This window comes from Exophiala aquamarina (genome assembly GCF_000709125.1).
Source record: "Exophiala aquamarina CBS 119918 chromosome Unknown aczIA-supercont1.14, whole genome shotgun sequence".
Lineage (NCBI taxonomy): Eukaryota > Fungi > Ascomycota > Eurotiomycetes > Chaetothyriales > Herpotrichiellaceae > Exophiala > Exophiala aquamarina.
In genome coordinates this window covers 257,613-278,495 of record NW_013550574.1, presented here as the reverse complement: position 1 = coordinate 278,495, position 20,883 = coordinate 257,613, and the positions used below count along the sequence as shown (strand labels likewise).

Here is a 20,883-nt window from a genome sequence, read left to right as displayed (position 1 = left end):
ACTCTTCCTGCTCGAGGCTACTGGAGACTAACAGAAAATCTATTCTGCAGACACCTCAAGTCCTCGTTTACACGACTTGAGAATCTCAACCCACAACCGCCAAAATGGTCAAGACTTCCGTCCTCAACGACGCTCTCAAGAGTATCAACAATGCCGAGAAGGCCGGCAAGCGTCAAGTCCTTATCCGACCCAGCTCCAAAGTTATCATCAAGTTCCTGAGCGTCATGCAGAAGCACGGTACGTACATGGCTCGCAAATCTCTCACAATCATGCAGAAAGAGGAGGGTCGGTGGACACATAAAGTTATCGGGTTGATAACTAGGCTACGGTTTCAAATATGCTCGACGACCTTTGCCCTTTAAGTACCCGAAAGATTGAGATTTACTCTTGCGATCGATCTTACACATAGCTTTCTTTCTTTTTGATGTCTGGTTATGTTTATTCGATCGCTACAAACCCCATGAACATCAGTCATCAGTGACGGTGCTGACTCTGACCCCGACAGGTTACATTGGCGAATTTGAGGAAGTTGACGACCACCGCAACGGCAAGGTTGTGATCCAGCTCAATGGACGTCTCAACAAGACAGGTGTCATCTCTCCCCGCTACAACGTCGCCCTGAAGGATCTTGAGAAGTGGGTTGTCAAGCTGCTCCCATCTCGTCAATTCGGCTACATTGTCCTCACCACCAGTGCTGGTATTATGGACCATGAGGAGGCCAGGCGTAAGCACGTGGCTGGCAAGGTTATTGGATTCTTCTATTAGACACCGTCATTTAGAGAAGCGTCGGACACGAATTGCATGAGCAAGGAAATGAGGTACCCAGAAAAGTTTGAGCTCAAGAGTGACAGAACTTGTAGATAATACAATGCAATTCGGTTGAAATCGAAGGACAACTGTCTGCGATCATTTGCTAACTCCCTTTTGAGTGTCTGTGCCATTGATCTCATAATCATAACTTGTCTTTGCATGGAATATAAGAGGCAGATGGACTTTTGCTCCAATGATGCCAAGACTTTTGCCCTATTTTCCGGATTTGGCCAACTGCGGGAACCAGAAATCTTGATCACATCTTCGCAGCGAACCTCCCACTCTCCCTCCCTCTTATCTCTGGTATTCGTCAAGACACAACACCGCAAATATGGTAACTATGCCCATCTAGCCACCTGCTCTACGAGGCGTATTAAACCAGTACTGACACAGACCCGTCTAGGCGCCAGCAGCATCCTCCGGTGGCAAGAAGCAGAAGAAGAAGTGGTCGAAGGGAAAGGGTACGCAATATCTCCCATCCATCCACTACGCAACAAATCGAACCATCAATGAAATTGTGTATTGCGTCGCAATGAATTCCTCCGCTAACGTGCCTCTCTCCACACTTCACAGTCAAGGATAAGGCCAACCACGCAGTTGTCCTAGATAAAGCAACCTCAGACAAACTCAACAAGGATGTGCAATCATACCGACTCGTCACTGTCGCCGTGCTCGTCGATCGTCTGAAGATCAACGGTTCGCTCGCCCGCAAGGCCCTCGCTGATCTTGAGGACAGAGGTGTTATTCGCAAAGTCGTCGCCCACTCCAAGGGAAGCATCTACACAAGAGCTGCCGCCGGTGAAGATTAGATTTTCTACCTGATTTCGATGGCATGGGTGCGGGTGATTTGACTAAAATGACATGATTATGCATACATCGCAGAAATGATCCATTCACCGGCTTGTTGAGATGGATGATGAGAGGACTTCGGGCGCCTGCCAATCAGTCAATCGATGGTGGTGGTGATTCTACATGCAAATGGCCATGGTGTGGCCGTAGGTGATAGGAATTCTGCCGCTGGGAACTTCACATCCGGCAGGGCGAATGCAACTATCTCATATGATGTAGGATGACTGGACAATATCAATGAAAATCAGTTCTTACTGCCATCAAAACCATCATTTTGTGTTATTGCATGGATTTTCCATCACTAGTCGTTCGAGAATGTATTGAAATGATCATCACACATGAAATCAAGTTGCTAATGCACAGGTTTTCCAGGTGCAGCACTGGGAGACTCGTGTTGTTTCTGGTTCTTCCTCTTCGGCCGCCCTTTCTGCGCGGGCTCACACAACTTCGGGGGTTCGCCTGTGTACTCTGGTACACCAACCAACTCACCGACCTGGAAATATTTCTTGCTGGTTTTGTAGAAACTCTCCCATTTCTGGACTTCCTGCTGCACTTTTTCTTTGGCTTTCCTGCGGTCCCGCTCGGCTCTTATTTTCTTCTGTGCACTTGTGATGTCCTCATCGGGGTCGTCAACTGGGATGTAGATCTCCTCGGCTCCCCTCATATCACCAGTACGGTCTTCAAGGAAGCAACCAGTGACAAAGGCTCTCGTGGCGTCTCGTCCAGCAAAGACATGGTAGCTGCCGCCGGGGCCATAGGTATGCCTCCCCGCAGAGACATCAAAGATCTTTCCATTGATAGCCAGGTAGATCGGCTTGTTTGGATCGGACCCATCAAATGTAGTCAGCTGGGTTGGTGTCAACTGCAAAGGCCCTTGCCACCAGTGAGCTAATTTTGCGGGATCTGTGAACCATGGGTCGAAGTTCCAGTACAGTGATGCGCCAGAGGTGGTGTAGTATGACAGGGCGCAGGACACCCCAATGAGAGTTATGACTATTCGGACGATGTCGAGAGGCGATATAATGCGGGATGTTTGGTCCTCAGGCTCATCGGGAATAGCATCTGAAGACGGGGTGTTGTTACTTCGTCTGTCTTTGGTGCCCTGAGGCCGGCGACGGGCACCCGGAGGAGTCGACATTTCTACCAATGAAGAATGAATTATGAGTGGACGCTGGAGGCTAGAGTTCGGTCATAGTCGTATAGAATAGTCGTTGACGAGAAGACGAGAAGGTCAAGATCTCAGCCAACTGCTCGCGGTGGTATTGAGGTCTTAATTTCGTAACACTAATCGTCTAGTAATACCTGTAACAAAGCTAATGTTGTTGAGTGTGGGGAAGGTGCAGAGGCAACATGCGGATGAGGCTGGGAGCGAAAGAGTAGCCTTGACTTGTTTTGTTTCCAGCCGGACCAGCAACCAGCCACCCAAATCCCATCCCATGAACTCGGCCGTTTCCCTTCTTCTACGTTACCATCTTCTTCTCTGATTTCCTCTGCATTGACCATCTCTATCGATAAACAAAATCCCTTTATAATTGTCCTCAGCTCGACCCATCAGCCTGATTAGCCGAGGCTGCGACAAACGAGTAAACAGTTCCACTCCCTTTCAAAACCTCCGACCACCAACTTGTCCTTGCGCAGAATTGCGTTTCCTCCGCCTTGCGCTCCAAACACTGAAGATAAACATCCCCAATGTCTTGTTGAGATAGTGCATCTATCCTAAGACCCAAGCCCAACGATGTCATACCAGTATACCGTCACTGAGCGGAGGAAGCGCACCTCGAATTCAGGTGGCTATGGACATTCTGGCAATAGATCCGCTTTTGGGTACTGGATTCCTCTCACCTTGACTGTCACTGCAGCGGCCATTGGTGTTGCTGCATGGATTTGGAGCGAAAGACGCGATGACGAAGTGGAATCCAGTGAGGATGAGCATTACCCTGGTGGCATTCCGCCTCCAGGCTATTCAAACATGAGTGGTGCTCTCCCTCCTCAAGCGCAGCCTTTTCCAGGTGGGTTTCAAGGTCCTGGACCTGGACCACAGCAACCTGGTGGGTTTGGGGGTCCCAGCGGACCTCCTCCCGGGGCATTTCAGGGACCTCCTCCCACCGGCCCGCTTGATGCAAGCGGCGAGTATCGTTCAGTGCGATCTACAGCTATAGACCAGCAAGAGGAGTCAGGCTTGGTGGCTCGAGTCTCCAGCGCGTTTGGATTTGGCCGCTCCACAAGCCCTGTTCCTCCCAACGACTGGGCTAGCAAGACTATTGCAGCTGGTGCGGCAGGGGTTGCTGCTGCCGGTGCCATGGTTGGCGGTGCTATCAGCTCATTGACCGGCGGCAGTGGCGGTTACGAAGACCATGAACGATGGAGTGAAGAGGCAGAGCAAAGAGACAATGACCGAGAGATCACTCACGGAATTAAAAGGCGTGGTACGGCAGAGGAGTTTTTCTCAGGCGCGGTTGGCTTGCCCAAGTCTGCTTCGGTCCTTCAACGCAAGCGCAAGACTGTAGCCATTGTTGTCTCGGCGGTCGAAGAGACGCCTGATAGCGAGGTGGATGTCGGAGGGCATGCTGTAAGTTGTATGTCTCAATTTCCATCATTCTCTACTCACTATGGTATAGTCAATTCTTGCACATCTTCCCGACTTCGTCGACCCTGATACTACAAGGGTCTTCATTTTGATCTACACGCCAGATCTCAAGGCTCATCCCCTGAGTCCCGTCGCAACCCGAGGGATTTCGCAGTCGATGGCTTCGTCATTCTCCAACATAAGCCATCACGATGCTCAGACACCCTCTCAGACGCCGGGTGATTTCCCTGCCGACGGCATCTTATCTCAGGTAGAGCCAAATCCAATTGATGAGACTACGACTTTGTACAAAACGCTCCACAATCAAGCCATGGCGATTGTGGACAAAGATAGCATGATCATGCCCTTTACTTCGCCCAGTGGTCACAAACATCTTTTGCGCAGCTTAGCGCCTGAAGTTGTTTATATACAAGAGTCCCTGTGTGGGAGGGATGGTGAAATAGTGGCTGATCTGTCTGGCTGGGTTCGACAGACGGTTGTAGTTATTGGGGACGAGGGTGGTCACGGCGGGCTGATCGATACTGATGACGAGTCCACCACGAAAAGAAGTGAGACGTGGTGGCAGAGGGAGGAGCGAACAGGGCTGGGCAAGCGAGTCACAGTGGTTGAAAGTTTGAAGATTGGAGAGGATTGGCAGAGGAGGGTTAACGAGCGAGATTGAATACCTAGGTAATCCGTAGTCATGAATTTATGGTCACGATGCAGCTTGTAATATGAAGGATCGTAGTGGAAAAGGGGTGACTCCTTTCTCTGGGTTCTCCTTTTTTGGACTGGCTGCAACGCCCCATAGCATTGATTTCTTTGTTCTGGTTGACACGAGATGATCGGATCACCATTTGCCGTGCTTACTCTTCAGAAAGAACATTTACTTTTACTCTATCCTACTTCGCGCACTCTGCTCCGGTGCATCTCAAATCTCGAGTTGCGTTTGCTGACAGCCATAGCCACAGCCTCGTTGGAGTGTCTTGGCGTTGCACGTGATTCACGTGACTTACATCCCGAGTCGGAGTCGAACTTGAACCTCATGCCATCTCAAGCCTGCGAGCCACCACCATCTCTGTCAGCCAGCGCATTCGATTTTCCATCCATGTCAATTCAATAACCTATTCTTTCTCCCTCTCTCCTCCTATCCTACCTCTCACCATCCTTTCCCTCCAGTTCATCCCCGATTACCTCTCCAGCAGCTCGATCTACACCTGTGCCTGCCCCTCATGATGCGCGTGTGCCCAGCACTGTCGCAAAGTGGCCGAGGTTCTCAAGAGAAGGGTTTGTCTGCTTCAAACTAAGCCGGTCAAAGCAGGAACATCAGCCTACTTGGTAAATCTGTAATACACTCGCCATGGCTGCTGTCGTAGCCAAACCCGCCGGAACGGCCACCAAGATGAAGAAACCTCCTCCGCCGCTAGTCCAGACCAACATGAACGGCGGACGGCAAACTGCGCCATCTGCATCCCCCTCCAGTGTCCCGAAATCCCTCCCCGGACAGATTGCGACCCCTACCACGGCAACCGCCAACAGTGCCACCACGGTGAATGGCACAGGCACAGGCACAGCCCGGCCCAATCGACGGCTCCAGCGTTTGACTACGAGAAACAACGCCTCTGAGGGCGCTTCTGCAGACAAGAAGAGTTCCAAGAAGTTCCCCGAGCCCTATGGTTTGTCCTCCCGTGCGCCGGCTTCTCCATGCTCAATACTAATCGCGCCTAACCCATAGTACCCAAGGAGTCCCACATCCTGCGAAAGTACAAAGGCTGTGCTCCATCTCTGATTGTCCACCTCCACCCAACCCATTTTCGCTTCGACCAGCAGGATGGAAGTTTCAGCTATCATTCCGAAATGCGCATCTTCATTGAGCATCTCCAGAAAGGCACCATACCCCATGATATGGTTGAAGAATTCCGAAAGTCAGAAGTCAGATACTACGAGGGCTGGTTGATTGTTCGGGTGGTGGACCACAAGTCTGCGGCTAAGGAAGTCGCTGCAAATGGCGCAGGTGCAGATGATGAAAAGCTGTTCTCCATTCACAACTACAACCAGTACATTACCCCGTCTCCCTACGCACCATATCCTTCAAAGGAACAGCCAGTGGCCAGATCACCGCCCATGAAACACGAACACCAGGATTCTGTCTCCAGTCAAGTTCCAAATACCTTGAATTCCACCGACACTATCGATGTCGCTCCAAAGTCTACCAAGCCTCAGCCCAGGATCTACCATGTTGCACTGCGACCTACCATCCTGTCTAAGCACATGGATCTTGTCATAGATGCCATGACCCCAGACCCAAAATCAATAAACCGCAAGCAGTCTCAAGCCAATGTCAGCAGCAGAGCGCCTGGTTCCGGTGCGCCGCAGACTCCAATGTCCGGTATGCCCGCGACTCCGTCCACGGAGAAGGGCCACCCACTAAAAAAGCAGAAGTTGAAGATCGACCCCAAAGATATGCTGGAGTATGAAGCTCGAGTGGTGAATGCGACCGCTCCTCCCTTGTATCTGGATCCTGTCGAAAGCCTAGAAGAGGCCGATTCTCTCATTTCAATGCTCAAGGACCCCTATCACGATGCCAGGCCACCGTCACCCAAGAGCAGAAAGAGGACCGTCGCCGAATTAGCGGCAGAGGATGCCCACGCCAAGCAGCAAGAACGGTTCATGCTCATCATGGATGAACGTACTGCTGATGCCGCTAATGCCGGCAATGTGGACGGCCAGGCTGCTGCTGGTTTGTTCCAACCTCGATTCGAAAAGTTCAACGCTCTCGATGGTATCAAGAGAGACATCGCTGAACGGAAGCAACGTGAGAAAGACCGACAACTGCAAGAGGACGAAAACAGGAGAGGCCAACAGGAAAGGTTGCAAGAAGAGGAGAAGAAACGCATCATGATGCAGCGAGCTCAAGAGGCTCGAATGCTTCGAGCTCGCCAGCAGGAAATGCAGGCGGCGTATGCCGCTCAACAGCAACAGCAAGGCCAGCAACAGCCACAAGTTCAAAATCCTGGACAGGTTGCCCAACGCCCTCAGTCACAACAAGTCAATGGTATTCCACCCAACATTCAGAATCAAATGATGGCCGCTGCTCAGCAACGGGGCTCACCAATCATTCGCCAAGGTACTCCACATGCCGCCTCTTCACCAGTGGTTACCTCGGCCACTCAAGGAGGGCAGCCCATGGCTATGTCGACTTCTCAGCAAGGTCATGGTTCTCCTGGAAGGCCAGGCTCAGCTATACAGCACGCTCATCCAACTGCATCCATGTCGAGAGTTCCCAGCAACCAAGGTCAACCTAGCCGAAATGGCACGCCGCAATTGACACACGGCACACCTGCTGCGAGAAATGCGACCCCGATTCTCCGACAAGGAACTCCTTCTCAACATATGACACAAGCTAGTCCTCATGGTAGCATGGCAGCACCCACCCCGCAGATGATGCAGGCCACAATGATGCAAGGCCAAATGGTTAATGGTGGCTCTCAGCCTATGAATCCCCAGCAGATCGCTCAAATGCAGCGTCGCCATCATACCTTGCAACAACAAGCAGCAATGTCACAGGCCGGGTTGGTAAATGGAACTCCACAAATGGCGCAAGCTCAAATGGCCCATCTACAAGCTCAACATCATGCTCAGGTAGATCGTCAAGCTGCAATACAGAGACAGCAGGCCCAACAGCAGCAGCAGCAGCAGCAGCAGCAGCAGCAACAGCAACAACAACAACAACAACAACAACAACAACAACAACAACAACAACAACAACAACAACAACAACAACAACAACAGCGAGAGCAGCAGCAGCAGGCTATGCAACAAGGGACACCGCAGAGTCAGCACATGTCGCCAGCTTCTCAAACTACTAAATCGTACAATCAGTCTCTAGCCGAGTCCATGAAAGCCCAGATGCAAAACCTGCAGCAGGGCCAGACACATGGCTCGCCTGCTCCAAACCATATGACTCCGCAGCAACAAGCAGTTCAAATGGCGCATGTGCAGCAGCAACAGCAACAGCAGCGAATGATGGCCGCACAAGCACAAGGGCAGATGATGGCCGCTGGTATGCAACAGCAGCAGCAACAGCAGCAACAGCAACGACCTTCCAGCCTAGGCCCGTATCTGCAGCAAGTCTATAATACCACACTGCAAGCCTATCAGGGGAGATTCATGACTCAAGCCGCTGCAAAATATCAAGGTAATACAAATATGCTGCAGCCCAATGAGATACATCAGATCGGTCTGCAAGCAAGACAAGCTGCCATAGCTGCGGTTAGAAAACAGCAGGCAGCACAAGCAGCACAGAATCCGGCTCAGCAAAATGCCATGCAGAACATGAATGCTATGCAATTGCAACAGGCTCAGCTCAGGCAGCAGGCAGCGCAGCAAGCTGGAGGCATGCCGAATGGTATGGGCGGTATGAACATGAACCCTAACATGGCTCAAGCGATTCAGCAACAGAATGCACAGCAAATGCAGCAACTACAAATGCAGCATGCCCAGGCCCAGATCATGGCGGCCCAGCAACATCAACAACAGCAGCAGCAAGGTATGCAGTTCCCACAACAAAGATGACATACTTGTCTTTATCGAGAACCAGTGATTCTGTTCTCAGTGACAGGTCAAGAATACGGTGTGGCCTGGGTGAGGTGCGTAACTAACACGACATCCGTGCAAGTATGGGTCTTGCTGGTGCTTCTTTTATTGTTTCCACGTTACAACGAGTTTGTCTTTTGCTCCGCAACCTGGGCGGTATTCTCGTGCATTTTTCCCCTGTCTTAGGGCGTATCTCCATTACATTTTGAATCAAGGGACCATTTGCTTCCGGATCAAGGCGTACGATCACCAGGCATCTTGGGAATCTTCCTGGCCCTCTACTCCCTAAAATGGAGTAGGAGGCATTCAGCAAAATTGACCGGCTCGAGATTGGGTGATGGCTACGGATTCTGTTTTACGGGTTGGGCTGACTAATGATATTGACGAATAAGCAACTACTGAATGATTCTTTCATTCCAATGGAAGTTAGGATAACCACGGGAAAGAAAAGGAAAGTCAAACAGGGGGGGTGCATGGCGTAAGCATGATTGATAATGAGATCAATCAGGAGAAGCCTCCCTGGATGGTAATTGTCAAGGTGGGATGGACCCAAGATGAGGTCCCCCATCATTACCATGTCTATGTACATTTTTGCTTGTGTTTCCAGTCCTCTATTTGAGATATGCTATCTCGATGCTCGCCGGCCATGCGGGACAGAAGCATGAGCCTCGGCCGATCAATCGATCGATGCTGGCAGATACTATTATCTGCTATGATACTGCAATCCCAAATCTCATGTGCTTTGACGTGCGCACGTTGTATAGTATGTATTACCTGCCATTTGAGTAGCCTTGTGCACAACTACGTGTATTGCAAGCCTCACTTCACAACTACTTCCTCCCAGGCACAACTTTGCGAATCTAAAGTTTCTCGAGTGGGTACCGCAAGTAGCTTGTTCGGTTGACCCACATCTTAACACCATTCATCTGCTCTAGCCTGCTTGCTTTCTATATCACATACACTTTTCTAATCAATGGCTCGCTCCTGCGAAGATATTCTGACAGGATAGAAACACTTGCCATCACTGGACAACAAGTGAAAGTGTCAGGCTGTGGTACCAACCCGACTTTATCCTACGATTTCAATCTTATCAAGCATGTGATTCATGATGGTGATGGTGATGGTGCAACTTCTCCGCGATGCCTCCACGGCTTAATTCCTCTTCTGTCTCAATCGGAGCATCGATGTGTGCATTGAACTCAGCTGTCGGGTCGATGAGGAAGGAGGCTCCTGTAACGAGCCTCATCAGTAACCAGACCTTGGAAGGGAACAGAAAGAGGAGAGGCGAAGAAATGCATACCTATGACAGCCAAAGCAGCGAATGCTGCAGCCGTTACCCAGACATACCTGAATCCCAAGCTGTAGGCTTCCTTGACGCCTGCCCCCGCGGCTTGGAGGATGGAAGGAGAAACCCCGGGGACCTGGGAGATAGCGGTCGTATTTCCACTCGTCAGTGCACCAAGCAGTTGGCCGAGATTTGACGTGTCAAATCCCAGTGGGATCGTCGCTGCGGCCACTTTCGCGGGAAGCTCAGAGCTCAACTGATCGCTGAAGACCGCCGTGTAGATAGAAAGCGCGATCGTGCCGCCAAAGCTGCGCGTCGCGATCATCAACCCTGTAGTGATAGAGATGAGCTCGGGAGGTGTCGACAGTTGGGCCACGACGACCAACGCGTTGAGCGCGGTACCCAAGCCCAAGCCCAGGAAGGGCGCGTAGCCGAGGATATTCTTCCTCCCATTTGCAGGAGTCAGCGACGCCATGAGTGCGTTGAAGAGTGTGAATGAGATGAAGGCCAACGCTGTGGGCAGCCGAATCGTCTTGCTCCGCGAGCAATACACCCCCGCTATCCATGTGGAGATGAGCAGCGAGAACCATGCAACAGTGTAATATAACCCAGCATGGAATTGATCCTGGTCATACAGCACAGCGACCTCGAATCCGAAATAGTTATTCGCGGCGAAGAACGAGATTCCCTCCGCGAGAATGCACAGCTCGGCGATCGCGAAGTTTCGTCCCCGCTTGAATAGATCATGATGAAGCATCCCCGTGCGCGTGAACTTCCACTCGTAAACAGCAAAGCCGACCAAGAGTAGGCTGCCTGTTATCAAGGGGGCAAGGATCTGTGCGCTTCGCCACGGATACACTGACATCGCGGACGTGAGACTAAAGGAGAATAGAACCAGACCTGTAATCAGGAGGAAATACCCAACCCAGTCCAGCTGGGCGAGCTTCTCCCGCGTCGTGTACTTTTGCTGTAGCTCCCGCGCCGGTGGGTGGTAGAGGGCGAACACAACCAGTGTCGAGAGCCCATAGGCTCCGGCGGTGATGTACCAGAATGTGCGGAACCCGGCTGGATTATTGAGCGTCAATGCCCCGCCGACAAGGAGACCGAGTATCCCTCCGAGCGTGGCGGCCGAGTTCGTCGACGCCTGTGCGATCGGGCGATATTTTCGAGGCAGAATTTCCGATGCGATCGCGTGAATGACAGGCTGTGCGCCCTGGCTCAGCGCGCTGACAGCTTGCCCGGCAATCGCCATGCCGATGGAGTTTGACCTGGAGACAATGATACAGCCGATGCAGCCGAAGCTACTCAGGATGATCACGAACCACCGCCGTCCCCAGAAGTCGGCGGCCTGCGAGACGGGAGGGCCCAGGCATGCCGCGCTGATTGACATCGTCGACACCAGCCACGTGCTCTTGTTCGAACCGCCCACGATCGCGGTCACGCTGCTCCCTAGAAATCCAGCGCCCACGATGTGGAAGACTTGCACGGCGTATTCAGTCACGATGGCCTAAGGAATAGCAGGGCCAGTCAGTAGTGCTCGTTTCGTACTCGTATTTTTCGCATGGCCGTGGAAGAGACACTCACAATCAGCAGCACAATCGTTTTCAGATGGACATGCTGGACCGGCTCAGCATCTTCAACGCGCTCGTCATGGCCATGTAGGCTATCATCCACCCGATCGGTTTGTTGTGCTTGCTGCTTCTCCATGGTAGCAATAGCGACTGTATACTAGGTATTGCACTGAGAACTTGAAGCGTGAGGAAACCGCAATCTCCCAGTGTTAAGTAGAATCCACTGGTGGAATATCAGATCGCCCGCGTGTGGGCTACTCCAGTATTTCAGTGGGTTGAGTCTGCGTTCTACCCACGGCTGTCGCCCTGCCGCGGGGTAGCGTCTGGTCGTTGCATTTGTAACACATCCGGCCAGTTGGGCCTTCGCCCATCGAGTGCCTGACTGGCCTGGAACGCGGGGGCTCATGGGAATAATCGTCCAAATGCCTGTGGAATTGGCACTGATGGTCTAGCCATGCTCGGTTGGACGAATTCGACGCTCGTTTGAACGACCATCCATAACCTGGGGAAGCTAGTTAGCTGAACGAGCGGACCTGGTCTTTTTATTCCGGGCACCAATGGACTTGCACAAAAGTACCGAGTACGAATCGGAAATGATACTGATGGCGCCGAATTTCTGAAGAGTGTGCGTTGATTCAGATTTGGAGTTCCGCTTACATATCTACACCTTCGGAAGATGGGGTAAATAGTAGGCTTCCTACTCATCCTACCACTTGTGTTGGTTGGCCAGCCTTGCCGGTTGCCGCCAGCATCCTAAAGCATTGTCGTTGGACCTCCACAATAATCTCTTGACCCAAGCGGGTCCGGAGAAAACCTGCTTATATCGCGGGGTCGAGAACTATGCACTGTTTCGAGCTGATCATTCACATGTTGGAGACCGCAAAAGTACATGTGCTGAGCGCCATCAGAATAAGAGCAAGTGCTGTGCTCGAGTGCCTCGAAAGGAGGAATGGCCCAGAGTCCACTACGGTACGATAGCATCTGGCGACTTCGTTGTCAAGTATACGAAGCTTCGAGATTGGCTTGGGGAGCATGAAAATCCAAACTGCATTGAAATGAGATGGAAACTGCAGTGCTAATGGACGGCTTTCCATCTTTAGTTGTTCGAACTATTAGTGACTACTCAGACTCTCACAAAAACTCGAAATGGCAGCGTTAGGATGTTGCAATAGCATCGTCTTACTCTAAGAAGCTCCTTCAAGACCTCAGGTCATTGGCTGTTACAGCACGGAACCCTCACAAGAGGATGAACAAATTTTCCTTTCCCCTTCCAATCATGAATACGTAACACAAGGCTTGCGTCAGCATTGACTGATGGCCGACATTCGACGACCACTTCGACAATTTCGGAAGCGTCAGTCATATTTCACTGAAAGAAGGGATGAGTCGCGAGAATTAGAACAACGACTGAACAACCAGAATCGTCATACATGGAATGCCTTACGTTGAGAAGAGTGAGCTCGGCTGAAGGTCCAAGGCTACATTTCTGTCACTATAAGCTTAGCAACCTACCTGCGAACTGCTTGTGTGCGAATTTGTCAAATCCAGGGGACGTCGTTGATGGAATTCTTTGGCCGATGCTCACGAGATCGTGGTTGCAAAGGACATACTTGGGATCGTTCTAGCAGGATCACTCATCAGGACCGGGTGCTGCGCTCTCAGAGAATAGCCAGTTCCTTATCGGAAGCAACAAGGGCTTCTCGTAAGCTGTGAGACGGATTTCCCGAGCAAAAAAAAGGAATGAGAGTCTGGTTGCATCGAAAGTTCGGAGGAAGCCTCCGGAGCGTGGCGATGTCCTGGAGTTACTTACTACCCTGGCCTGGTAGCACTATGACAAGGTGCCGCCGTGCCGGATCAGGTTCTAGGATAGCTTTGGACCCGTCAGATATAGTGGCAGCAACTTATCACTTCCGTCAAAACCAAACCTGGACCAGAGTTACCCGGAAGTGGCTCCCATTACAGAACATCGGTAAGGTCCCAAGCCGAGATATCAAGGGTAAGTCTTTCCGTCAGGCTACCAGAATGATCGCATCCTCATCTTTCATCACCATCGATATAGAGAATGGGGATGTATCCATGCATCTGTTGATTCATCTTCGGGCGAGAAAACGCATCTCCCCAGATCAAATCTGGCCGTCGTGTGCGAATTACCGTAGATATCTTCTGGTGCGGTCGTCTCTACTCAGCCATGAATATGGGCATCCACTGTTGAATCCGCATATCGCCCACTGCGGTAAACACCGACGTCCGCAAAATCTCGACCCTGAACCAAACCTGGAGATGTGTGAGAGAATTTCAGTCTCGCATTGATGCTTCACTGCACGCAATCAAGCAAAGAGGCACTGGCAACTACATTGTTTATACCGTCAACTGTGAATACGGAAAACGAGATTCGCATCGACCCCTATAAAATGCTCAGTATTGGCTCTTTTTGCAGTATGTGAAGCTCGCTGCGAGGATCTTGATATGGCTATCCACTATTTTGAACAGATGATCGCCCTCATCGACGCCTCTCCGACTTTGAAGGCGACAATTCCTGAAGAGGCGATCCTTGACCCAAGACACAAGCTCGCTCGGAAGTATCTTTGTGTTGAGAAGACAAGAGAGGCGCTGCCTTTGTTCGGGGCTGTGATTGACGTGCTGAAAGGTCAGAACCCATTGCTGGCTCTGCTTCTAGACCCAGAGAATGAGCTCTTTCGTGCATATATAAAGTCGCATCAGCCCTACAGTGCCCTCAAGCTACTTCATGCCGTAGTTGAACCGCTACAAAGGCTGTTGGGGGTGTCTGATGTCAACTGTCTGAGGGCCGAAATGAGTCTTGTCGAAGCATATATGGCTGTAGGCAAACTCGTCTTGGCTGAAAAGGCATTAGTAACGGTGCGGGAGACATGCAGCCTCTCGCCTGTGCCAGCAGGTGCATTAAGGGTCGTGTTGTGAGAGTTAGATTCGAAGCTGAATGATAAAATCGACGCTTTGAGGGAAGAAGAGTATTTTCCAGAAGAGCAAGGCCGCAGTATGAAGGGATCAAATCAAAACAGTGATTCCTCTGTGAGAGTAAATATTGCGCTTTCTATTCAAGTCTGCTCACAGAGACGGCAGTGAGATATCTAATAGTATCTGAGTGGTCGAATTTCATAGTGCACTTGTTGCGCCGTCTATTAGCTGTGGGCCGCAGCCGAGCAATTTCGACTCAAGGAATATCATCCAGCTGTGCTGGACCACGCTAGGCGTAATGCTGAGGTCTTTTGGCCTTTTGAGGCTTTTCTTCAGGAAGCGAGACTAGATACTAGGTCAGATTCAAAATACCCTGCATCATACCCCAGTCCCGCGATCCTATAAACAGGAACACCTCCACCATTCCGGGAGCAACGGAACCGACCTCCTTGTCGACGGAGCCGAGTATTTGAAGCTCCCATTTAGGTGCCGGAAATACTGAGTCCTCAATCAGTGCGGGCCTTAATCCTTGGGTTTTGGTTCACCATGTCAAGACCACCTCCTCTGTTGAGAGTTTGGTATTGAAACCCACCCCGAAGAGTCAGGGACATGGAGGCAGACAAAGGCTTCCTACTATGGAGCATTCTAGAGCCGCGGACTTCAAAGCTATTTGAGCTTGCAGTATTCGTGCAGCGGCATAACATTTGATATTGTGATGTAGATCGTCCCTTTCGCGGAGCTTCGCATATGCAAACGGTAACAAGGACTGATGATGTATTGAGTCTTGCAACCTCTCTAATGGCCACAAAGCCTTGGGCCATGAATATATTCAGTCACCGCCAATACTGTGGCATTTTGCTCAATTGATTCTCTTGGCCACCCACTCCTCAACCAGCCCCTGATAATCGCTAGGCAGGTATCTACAAAACAACTCCCGCCACCAAGATCTCTTCCGGCGCACCTCGACCCCCAAGTCCCGCAACAGTAAGTCCGTATACAATAGCCCATCGAAGACAAGATCCGGACATCTATGCCCAGCCCCACCGCCGGCCGCGGGATGTCGAAGACGGCAATACTCGGCGTGTAGGATGGTCTGGTACTCAATCTCTCGATAGCTGACCTTTGAATCGCTGATGTTGGCTATTTTATCGTTGAAGAACGCAGTGACCCATAATGCCTGTGCTTGAGCCACTGTGATTGCGTTTACGGCCAGGTGGGCACCGATGACGGCGATGTTGCGGTGCTGGAAGAGTTTCTGGCTAGGAGGTACCATGAATCGATATAGCTGGTAGTTTGATCGTGTTGACCCTCGGTTCTTTGCCTCGTGTTCTCGGATAGGAGCCGCTGCACAAGCTGGGAGTACTTTCCTCGGTCCTGGACGAAGACTAGGCACGGTCTTGAGGATGCGGGTTCGAGCATCCTGCATCAAGGTCTCGCTTGTCTGAAGCGATGTTGACGGAAAGCCGAGCCCGTCGATCACCTCTTCGGGCAAGAATTTGATCGACGGCAGAGTCTCCCACCCTGTGCAGCAAACAAACGTATCTGCATTGATGACCGCACCACTCGAAAGATGCACTCCGTCTCCCGACAAGGAGGCGACATCAGCGACGTGGATGTTAATCCGTCCCTTCCTCACCAGATCGAACCAATTCTGTTCATAATTGTGAATTCCTAGATTGTTGCCCATCCAGAAGGTATCGGTCCAAGGCTTGAGTTTCTTCAGCTCTGGATGATCATCATAGCCATTGGCGCGGAGTACGATCATGTCGAGCACTCCCCACAGCGCAGACACGAGCCTCCGGCCAACTATCGTTCGATGGAGCAGATATCGTATCCACGGGAACCCACTGCTCTCAGCAGCCCAGACACACGGCTCGAAAAGTGAACATAGCCGTGTGGTAGCGAGTCGTTGGATTGACAGCTTCAAGGGCGTGAAAAACGCCGGCAACACCCAACTCGGCCCTCCGCCGCCTGGTCGGATCACCATGTTGACGTGTGCGCCAGATATCGCAGCAGAGTAGCATGTATCCCAAGAAGATTTACTGGCACCCAGAACGACGACTTCTCGCGCAGATTCGAGGTCCTTCGCACGATCCTTCAGGTGGATGGAATGGAAGAGCTTGCCCTGGAATTCGGACTGCCCTGGGAAGGTCGGCATAGACGGCTTGGAGGTGAGACCTGTAGCGACCACCAGCTTCTTCGCCTTGATGCCTCTCATCTTCGACGGCTCGTCGGCTGTGTTCGATACAAGCAAGATCCATTCTCCATACTCCACCACCTCCGCAGATTCGACCTTGGTATTCAGCCTCAGCCGCGACATCAAGTCATACTCCTCTGCAAACTGTCTCAGATATTCATTGACCACCGCGCCAGGAATATGCTCGCCAGGGCGCACTTTAAAGCGATCTGGACACATGGGGAAATCACCGAACTCATAGGAACCCAGCATGTTATTTGTCTTCAGGCCGGGATAAAGGCGTTCTTTAGCCCAGACTCCCCCAACCGATTTGGCAGAATCGAAGAGCGCAATTCGTGCTGAAGGATAGGCTTCGGAATAAGTCTTCGCCATCGCGAGGCCGTGCCACCCAGCCCCAACAATGGCGAGATCTAGTTCTTCGTCTGCCATATTTGACGAAGGTGCAGCGTTTCAAAGCAGTGAGTGAGTGGTAATCAGAGTGACAACCAAACTAATGGAGGCTCACTCTACCGATGACGGCCTACTCTTCTTCGATAGCAAACGTGCCTGTGCATGACAAGATGCGTAGATGCCAGCTAGCTCAGTATCAGTATCACTACCTCGTCAAACAATCAACGCGGCTGTGACCATGTGTTCCAAATATCTGAGGTTAAGATGATTCAGCGGTAGGCGACGTCCTGCTCATGTCATACTCACCTCTTGAGTTGTACAGAACACCCCGATAAATCAAACAGCAGGAGGCTGAAATCGAACGGAGATCCACGGCTTCGAAACGAAAGAAGAGGTTCGTTCTCATCATTCGCTGACCGACATCCTTGTTTTCCATTTGGACTCTCTGTTCATCCAATAGTATCATTGACGGGGCCTGTATTCTCTCGGTCTTGATAACAAAACCCTTGGTCCATCCAATTGTTGCTGGAGACTTAAGCCGTAGAGTCTCCAGCCCAAGGCCCGCCGTTTTCCCTCCGCAAATCGGCAGTCCCTTTCGGCAGATAACCGTGAAACCCGGGGTAATCCTTGCCCTGAGATACCGAGTGTTCAGCCACATTTCGGCTTGGGCTCTGGCTCTGGCTTTGGCTCTGCGGTGGCCTGGATGTAATCGTTTATTATTTGGCATGAATAAAATTCCTTACCTCAGCTTGTATATGACCAAGATCAGCAATGAGCCCCTCTTGGTCATCATAGGAGGCGCAAGGCCACCGCCTCAAGAAGAGATTTATTGCCGACCTTCAATCACGGCTTTCTGGTTTCGGGCCCGTCTGATGACCAGCTGGCTAGACGACCTCAAAATTGGGATATAAGAAAGCAGTGGCTGAGCTGCTGGCCAATATTCAAGAATCGAATTTCGACTGTCATTACTAAGGCGACAATCTTTTCTTTTTTTTATTTTACACAGGAGGCCGAACCTCTCCTGTCAGCCCCAGAACATCATACTATCCTTCTCTGTTTGCTCTCCAAAATATATATCTTCACCATGGCCGGACCTCCGTCGAGTGGCTACGGCGGTGCGTCGCTGCTGGACCTCTCGAAATACCCCACTGCACAGGAATTCGTGGCGCGATGCCATGAGTTCTTCCGTGAGGTTAAGGATTTGTATGTTTCAATGTTCTGATTTGGTGATTATTGTTTTATTTCATCGCTGCACATACGTTCCACAAGCCCACTACTATTTGCCATGTCATCATTTTGATCTGGCAAACCTACCTTCTAACATGTCACCATTTCCCTACTAGGACACCAGGCTCAGCCCTTGAAGCGCGGCTCAACCGCGACTACGGACCAGGCAACGTCTACTACGAGGATTTCTGCCGGTACATGCGACAGGGACTCAAGGAAGGCTGGGTGGCACAGGACGAGCTGGATGGGCCGCGGTATCGTCGTGGTCGCATCGCTGCGCCATCCGAAGACTCGTCCTTTATCTCAATTACTACTGTCTATGTGAGTTTGAGCTCATCTGGCCCTTCTTGTGATATGACACTTTCGTGATTTCGTCAATACATAATAAATATATTAACGATGTCTGAATGTGAAATGGACAGATGGAATCCGACGCCGAATACCGTGGACAATACCACAAACATCCGTATGGGGAGATCAATTGCGTGGTGCAGATCGACGAGGGCGCAGAGTTGAAGGGCATGCAGGGCTGGCAGGGAGCAGGCTGGACAAGCCCCGGCCCTGGTACCCATCATTACCCCGAAGTTCGCGGTGGCGGGCTCGTGGCGTTGTTCTTCCTCCCAGCCGGCAGGATCTCCTATGACGCGAAGCCTGGAGAGGCGCAACCTGTTTCGGTGTAGGAATATTGATATCTTGAAAATGTTAGGAGTGGTGGCTATATGACGGAAATTGAGCATTGAGTTGATAGGTGAAGGTTCTGCTGTTCCCAAGCCATTGCTTTCAGATATGGTAATCCAAAAATTCTGTTCAGTCACTGCCGCCATCAAAGAATGCACTATTGAATTGAGTCTCACTTCTGTGTGCGTGTACGGCTTTTTGTAGGGCCGTGCAATGGGAGAGTCATCATGTCGTCCATGATCATGCCTATATGTATAAGTCTTCAGATGCTGGCAGCGTGAATATCAGCTACTTGCTCCCCGAGTTCACTTGGTTAGAGTTAAAGTTCTTTCTTGAGGAAATGCTCAGGCTTATGGGTCGTTTCGAAATCGCAATGAACATAGGCCCTTTCCACGTCAGGCAAGCTCTCAAGCTTCATCTGCAATTCCTCTGCAACATCGTGACTGACGCGAAGACTCTCGTCAGGGTCCATGACCACATCGACCTCGACAACCAATCGAGGTCCAGAATGCCATGCGCGGACAGTATCGATCTGCTTGATTCGATCACTGTGGGTCATGCTCACGTAGGTGATGAGTTGTTGAGTTTCGGTGTCTGCAGTAATGCCAATGAGGAGTTGGAATTCTGAGTAAGCGGTGCGCAGCCACAAGACGGAGATCAATACGGATAGGATAATGGCACCCGAGGGATCTAGCCACCACCTGAGTTTGCTTCCACCCACAGACGTGAGGACACCAAAGCCGTTGATGAAAAGATCGTTGCGATGGTCCTCCCATAGAATGCGTACTTGGGAGTATTGATTTCTCAACGCCCAGCAATACAAGAACAATGCAAGTTTGGTGCAAAAAGCCACAGTGACGGCAATGACCGAAGGTAAGTGGAAATCCTTAGTTTCCTCTGCGGAACCGCGGACAAGTTCTTGGATGGAAAAGGCGATCAGGATGAAACTAACCGCAGTCATGAGAAAGCAAAAGACAATGTTTCCGGCTGTCTCGATCCGTGCCTTTCCGGCTGGGAACTTGCGAGCATCGACTTTTTGAACGGCTTTGTTGGAGAGAATCAAGGTGACATTGGAGAGGGGGTCAAAGACGGCATCCGCCATTGTTGTAAACAGAGACAGAGAGCCTGAGGCCACGGCACCATAGACTTGCAGGGCGGCTAGAATTATGTTGGCGAGAAAGCTTCCATAAACCGCGATCTGAAAGCGCAGATGGTTGGAGGTATGGGTGTCCCTCGCCTCGCGGACATGCTCATCCACTGGTTTTAAGAGTCTTTGAATCTGCTCGTTTTGTGACTCATAGAACTCGGTGACTTTGGAGCCAGGCGCTTTCCCTGCGATGACCATAGGATTGCAAATGGCATGGCGTTTGCGGGCGGTATTGGCCGTAATGCGGTCGAGCTCTGTTTTGGACTTGAGCCGTCGAGCGAGTTCTAGAGGGTCATGGGAAGATCGAGTGGGTGACTGGCTTTCGGTGTCAAAGGCAGAGGCCGTGCGGTGGCGGGAGATCATGTCTTCCTCTTGTATGGCAGATGTCTTTGCCTCGCCATGCAGTAGATGTGGGTTGGGCATTTGCTGATAGCCACTGCTCTCTTTGGAGGGGTGCCGATGGTGAGGATTGGTCGTGAGTTCGACAAATTGTTGGCCGGCGGGAGTGATGCCGTTCTTTTCCATGCTGGGCCTGTGTCTTTGTGGTAGATGGGTGGTGAGCGTGGTAGGCGGTGAGGGAAGCGGTACAGAGACTATTAGACGCAGGTTGGAGAGCGGTGATAAAATACTTGT

At 51.2% G+C, this 20,883-nt stretch overlaps 9 protein-coding genes across 9 annotated transcripts; 5 read left to right on the top strand and 4 right to left on the bottom strand.

Annotated features, from left to right (window-relative positions):
• Nucleotides 1–104: 104 nt before the first annotated feature.
• A1O9_10649 (40S ribosomal protein S22) lies at nt 105–765 on the top strand (the record flags this gene model as incomplete). Its single annotated transcript, XM_013400337.1, has 2 exons — nt 105–237; nt 506–765. The coding sequence occupies 2 exons, from the start codon at nt 105–107 to the stop codon at nt 763–765; spliced, it is 393 nt and encodes a 130-aa protein (XP_013255791.1).
• A 376-nt stretch (nt 766–1,141) lies between these two features.
• On the top strand, nt 1,142–1,619 carry A1O9_10648 (S25 ribosomal protein; the record flags this gene model as incomplete). The annotated part of the gene is made up of 3 exons (XM_013400336.1): nt 1,142–1,144; nt 1,214–1,271; nt 1,384–1,619. 3 exons carry the CDS (start codon nt 1,142–1,144, stop codon nt 1,617–1,619), a joined length of 297 nt encoding a protein of 98 aa, XP_013255790.1.
• Nucleotides 1,620–2,011: 392 nt separating this feature from the next.
• On the bottom strand, nt 2,012–2,797 carry A1O9_10647 (uncharacterized protein; the record flags this gene model as incomplete). Its single annotated transcript, XM_013400335.1, has 1 exon — nt 2,012–2,797. The coding sequence occupies one exon, from the start codon at nt 2,795–2,797 to the stop codon at nt 2,012–2,014; it is 786 nt and encodes a 261-aa protein (XP_013255789.1).
• Nucleotides 2,798–3,394: 597 nt separating this feature from the next.
• A1O9_10646 (uncharacterized protein) lies at nt 3,395–4,907 on the top strand (the record flags this gene model as incomplete). The annotated part of the gene is made up of 2 exons (XM_013400334.1): nt 3,395–4,228; nt 4,278–4,907. The coding sequence occupies 2 exons, from the start codon at nt 3,395–3,397 to the stop codon at nt 4,905–4,907; spliced, it is 1,464 nt and encodes a 487-aa protein (XP_013255788.1).
• Nucleotides 4,908–5,585: 678 nt separating this feature from the next.
• On the top strand, nt 5,586–8,800 carry A1O9_10645 (uncharacterized protein; the record flags this gene model as incomplete). Its single annotated transcript, XM_013400333.1, has 2 exons — nt 5,586–5,901; nt 5,961–8,800. The coding sequence occupies 2 exons, from the start codon at nt 5,586–5,588 to the stop codon at nt 8,798–8,800; spliced, it is 3,156 nt and encodes a 1,051-aa protein (XP_013255787.1).
• Nucleotides 8,801–9,911: 1,111 nt separating this feature from the next.
• Nucleotides 9,912–11,813, bottom strand: A1O9_10644 (uncharacterized protein; the record flags this gene model as incomplete). Its single annotated transcript, XM_013400332.1, has 3 exons — nt 9,912–10,051; nt 10,122–11,613; nt 11,691–11,813. 3 exons carry the CDS (start codon nt 11,811–11,813, stop codon nt 9,912–9,914), a joined length of 1,755 nt encoding a protein of 584 aa, XP_013255786.1.
• Nucleotides 11,814–15,470: 3,657 nt separating this feature from the next.
• On the bottom strand, nt 15,471–17,237 carry A1O9_10643 (uncharacterized protein; the record flags this gene model as incomplete). The annotated part of the gene is made up of 1 exon (XM_013400331.1): nt 15,471–17,237. The coding sequence occupies one exon, from the start codon at nt 17,235–17,237 to the stop codon at nt 15,471–15,473; it is 1,767 nt and encodes a 588-aa protein (XP_013255785.1).
• Nucleotides 17,238–18,282: 1,045 nt separating this feature from the next.
• On the top strand, nt 18,283–19,105 carry A1O9_10642 (uncharacterized protein; the record flags this gene model as incomplete). Its single annotated transcript, XM_013400330.1, has 3 exons — nt 18,283–18,401; nt 18,542–18,746; nt 18,848–19,105. The coding sequence occupies 3 exons, from the start codon at nt 18,283–18,285 to the stop codon at nt 19,103–19,105; spliced, it is 582 nt and encodes a 193-aa protein (XP_013255784.1).
• A 317-nt stretch (nt 19,106–19,422) lies between these two features.
• Nucleotides 19,423–20,775, bottom strand: A1O9_10641 (uncharacterized protein; the record flags this gene model as incomplete). Its single annotated transcript, XM_013400329.1, has 1 exon — nt 19,423–20,775. One exon carries the CDS (start codon nt 20,773–20,775, stop codon nt 19,423–19,425), a length of 1,353 nt encoding a protein of 450 aa, XP_013255783.1.
• Between the last annotated feature and the right edge of the window lie 108 nt (nt 20,776–20,883).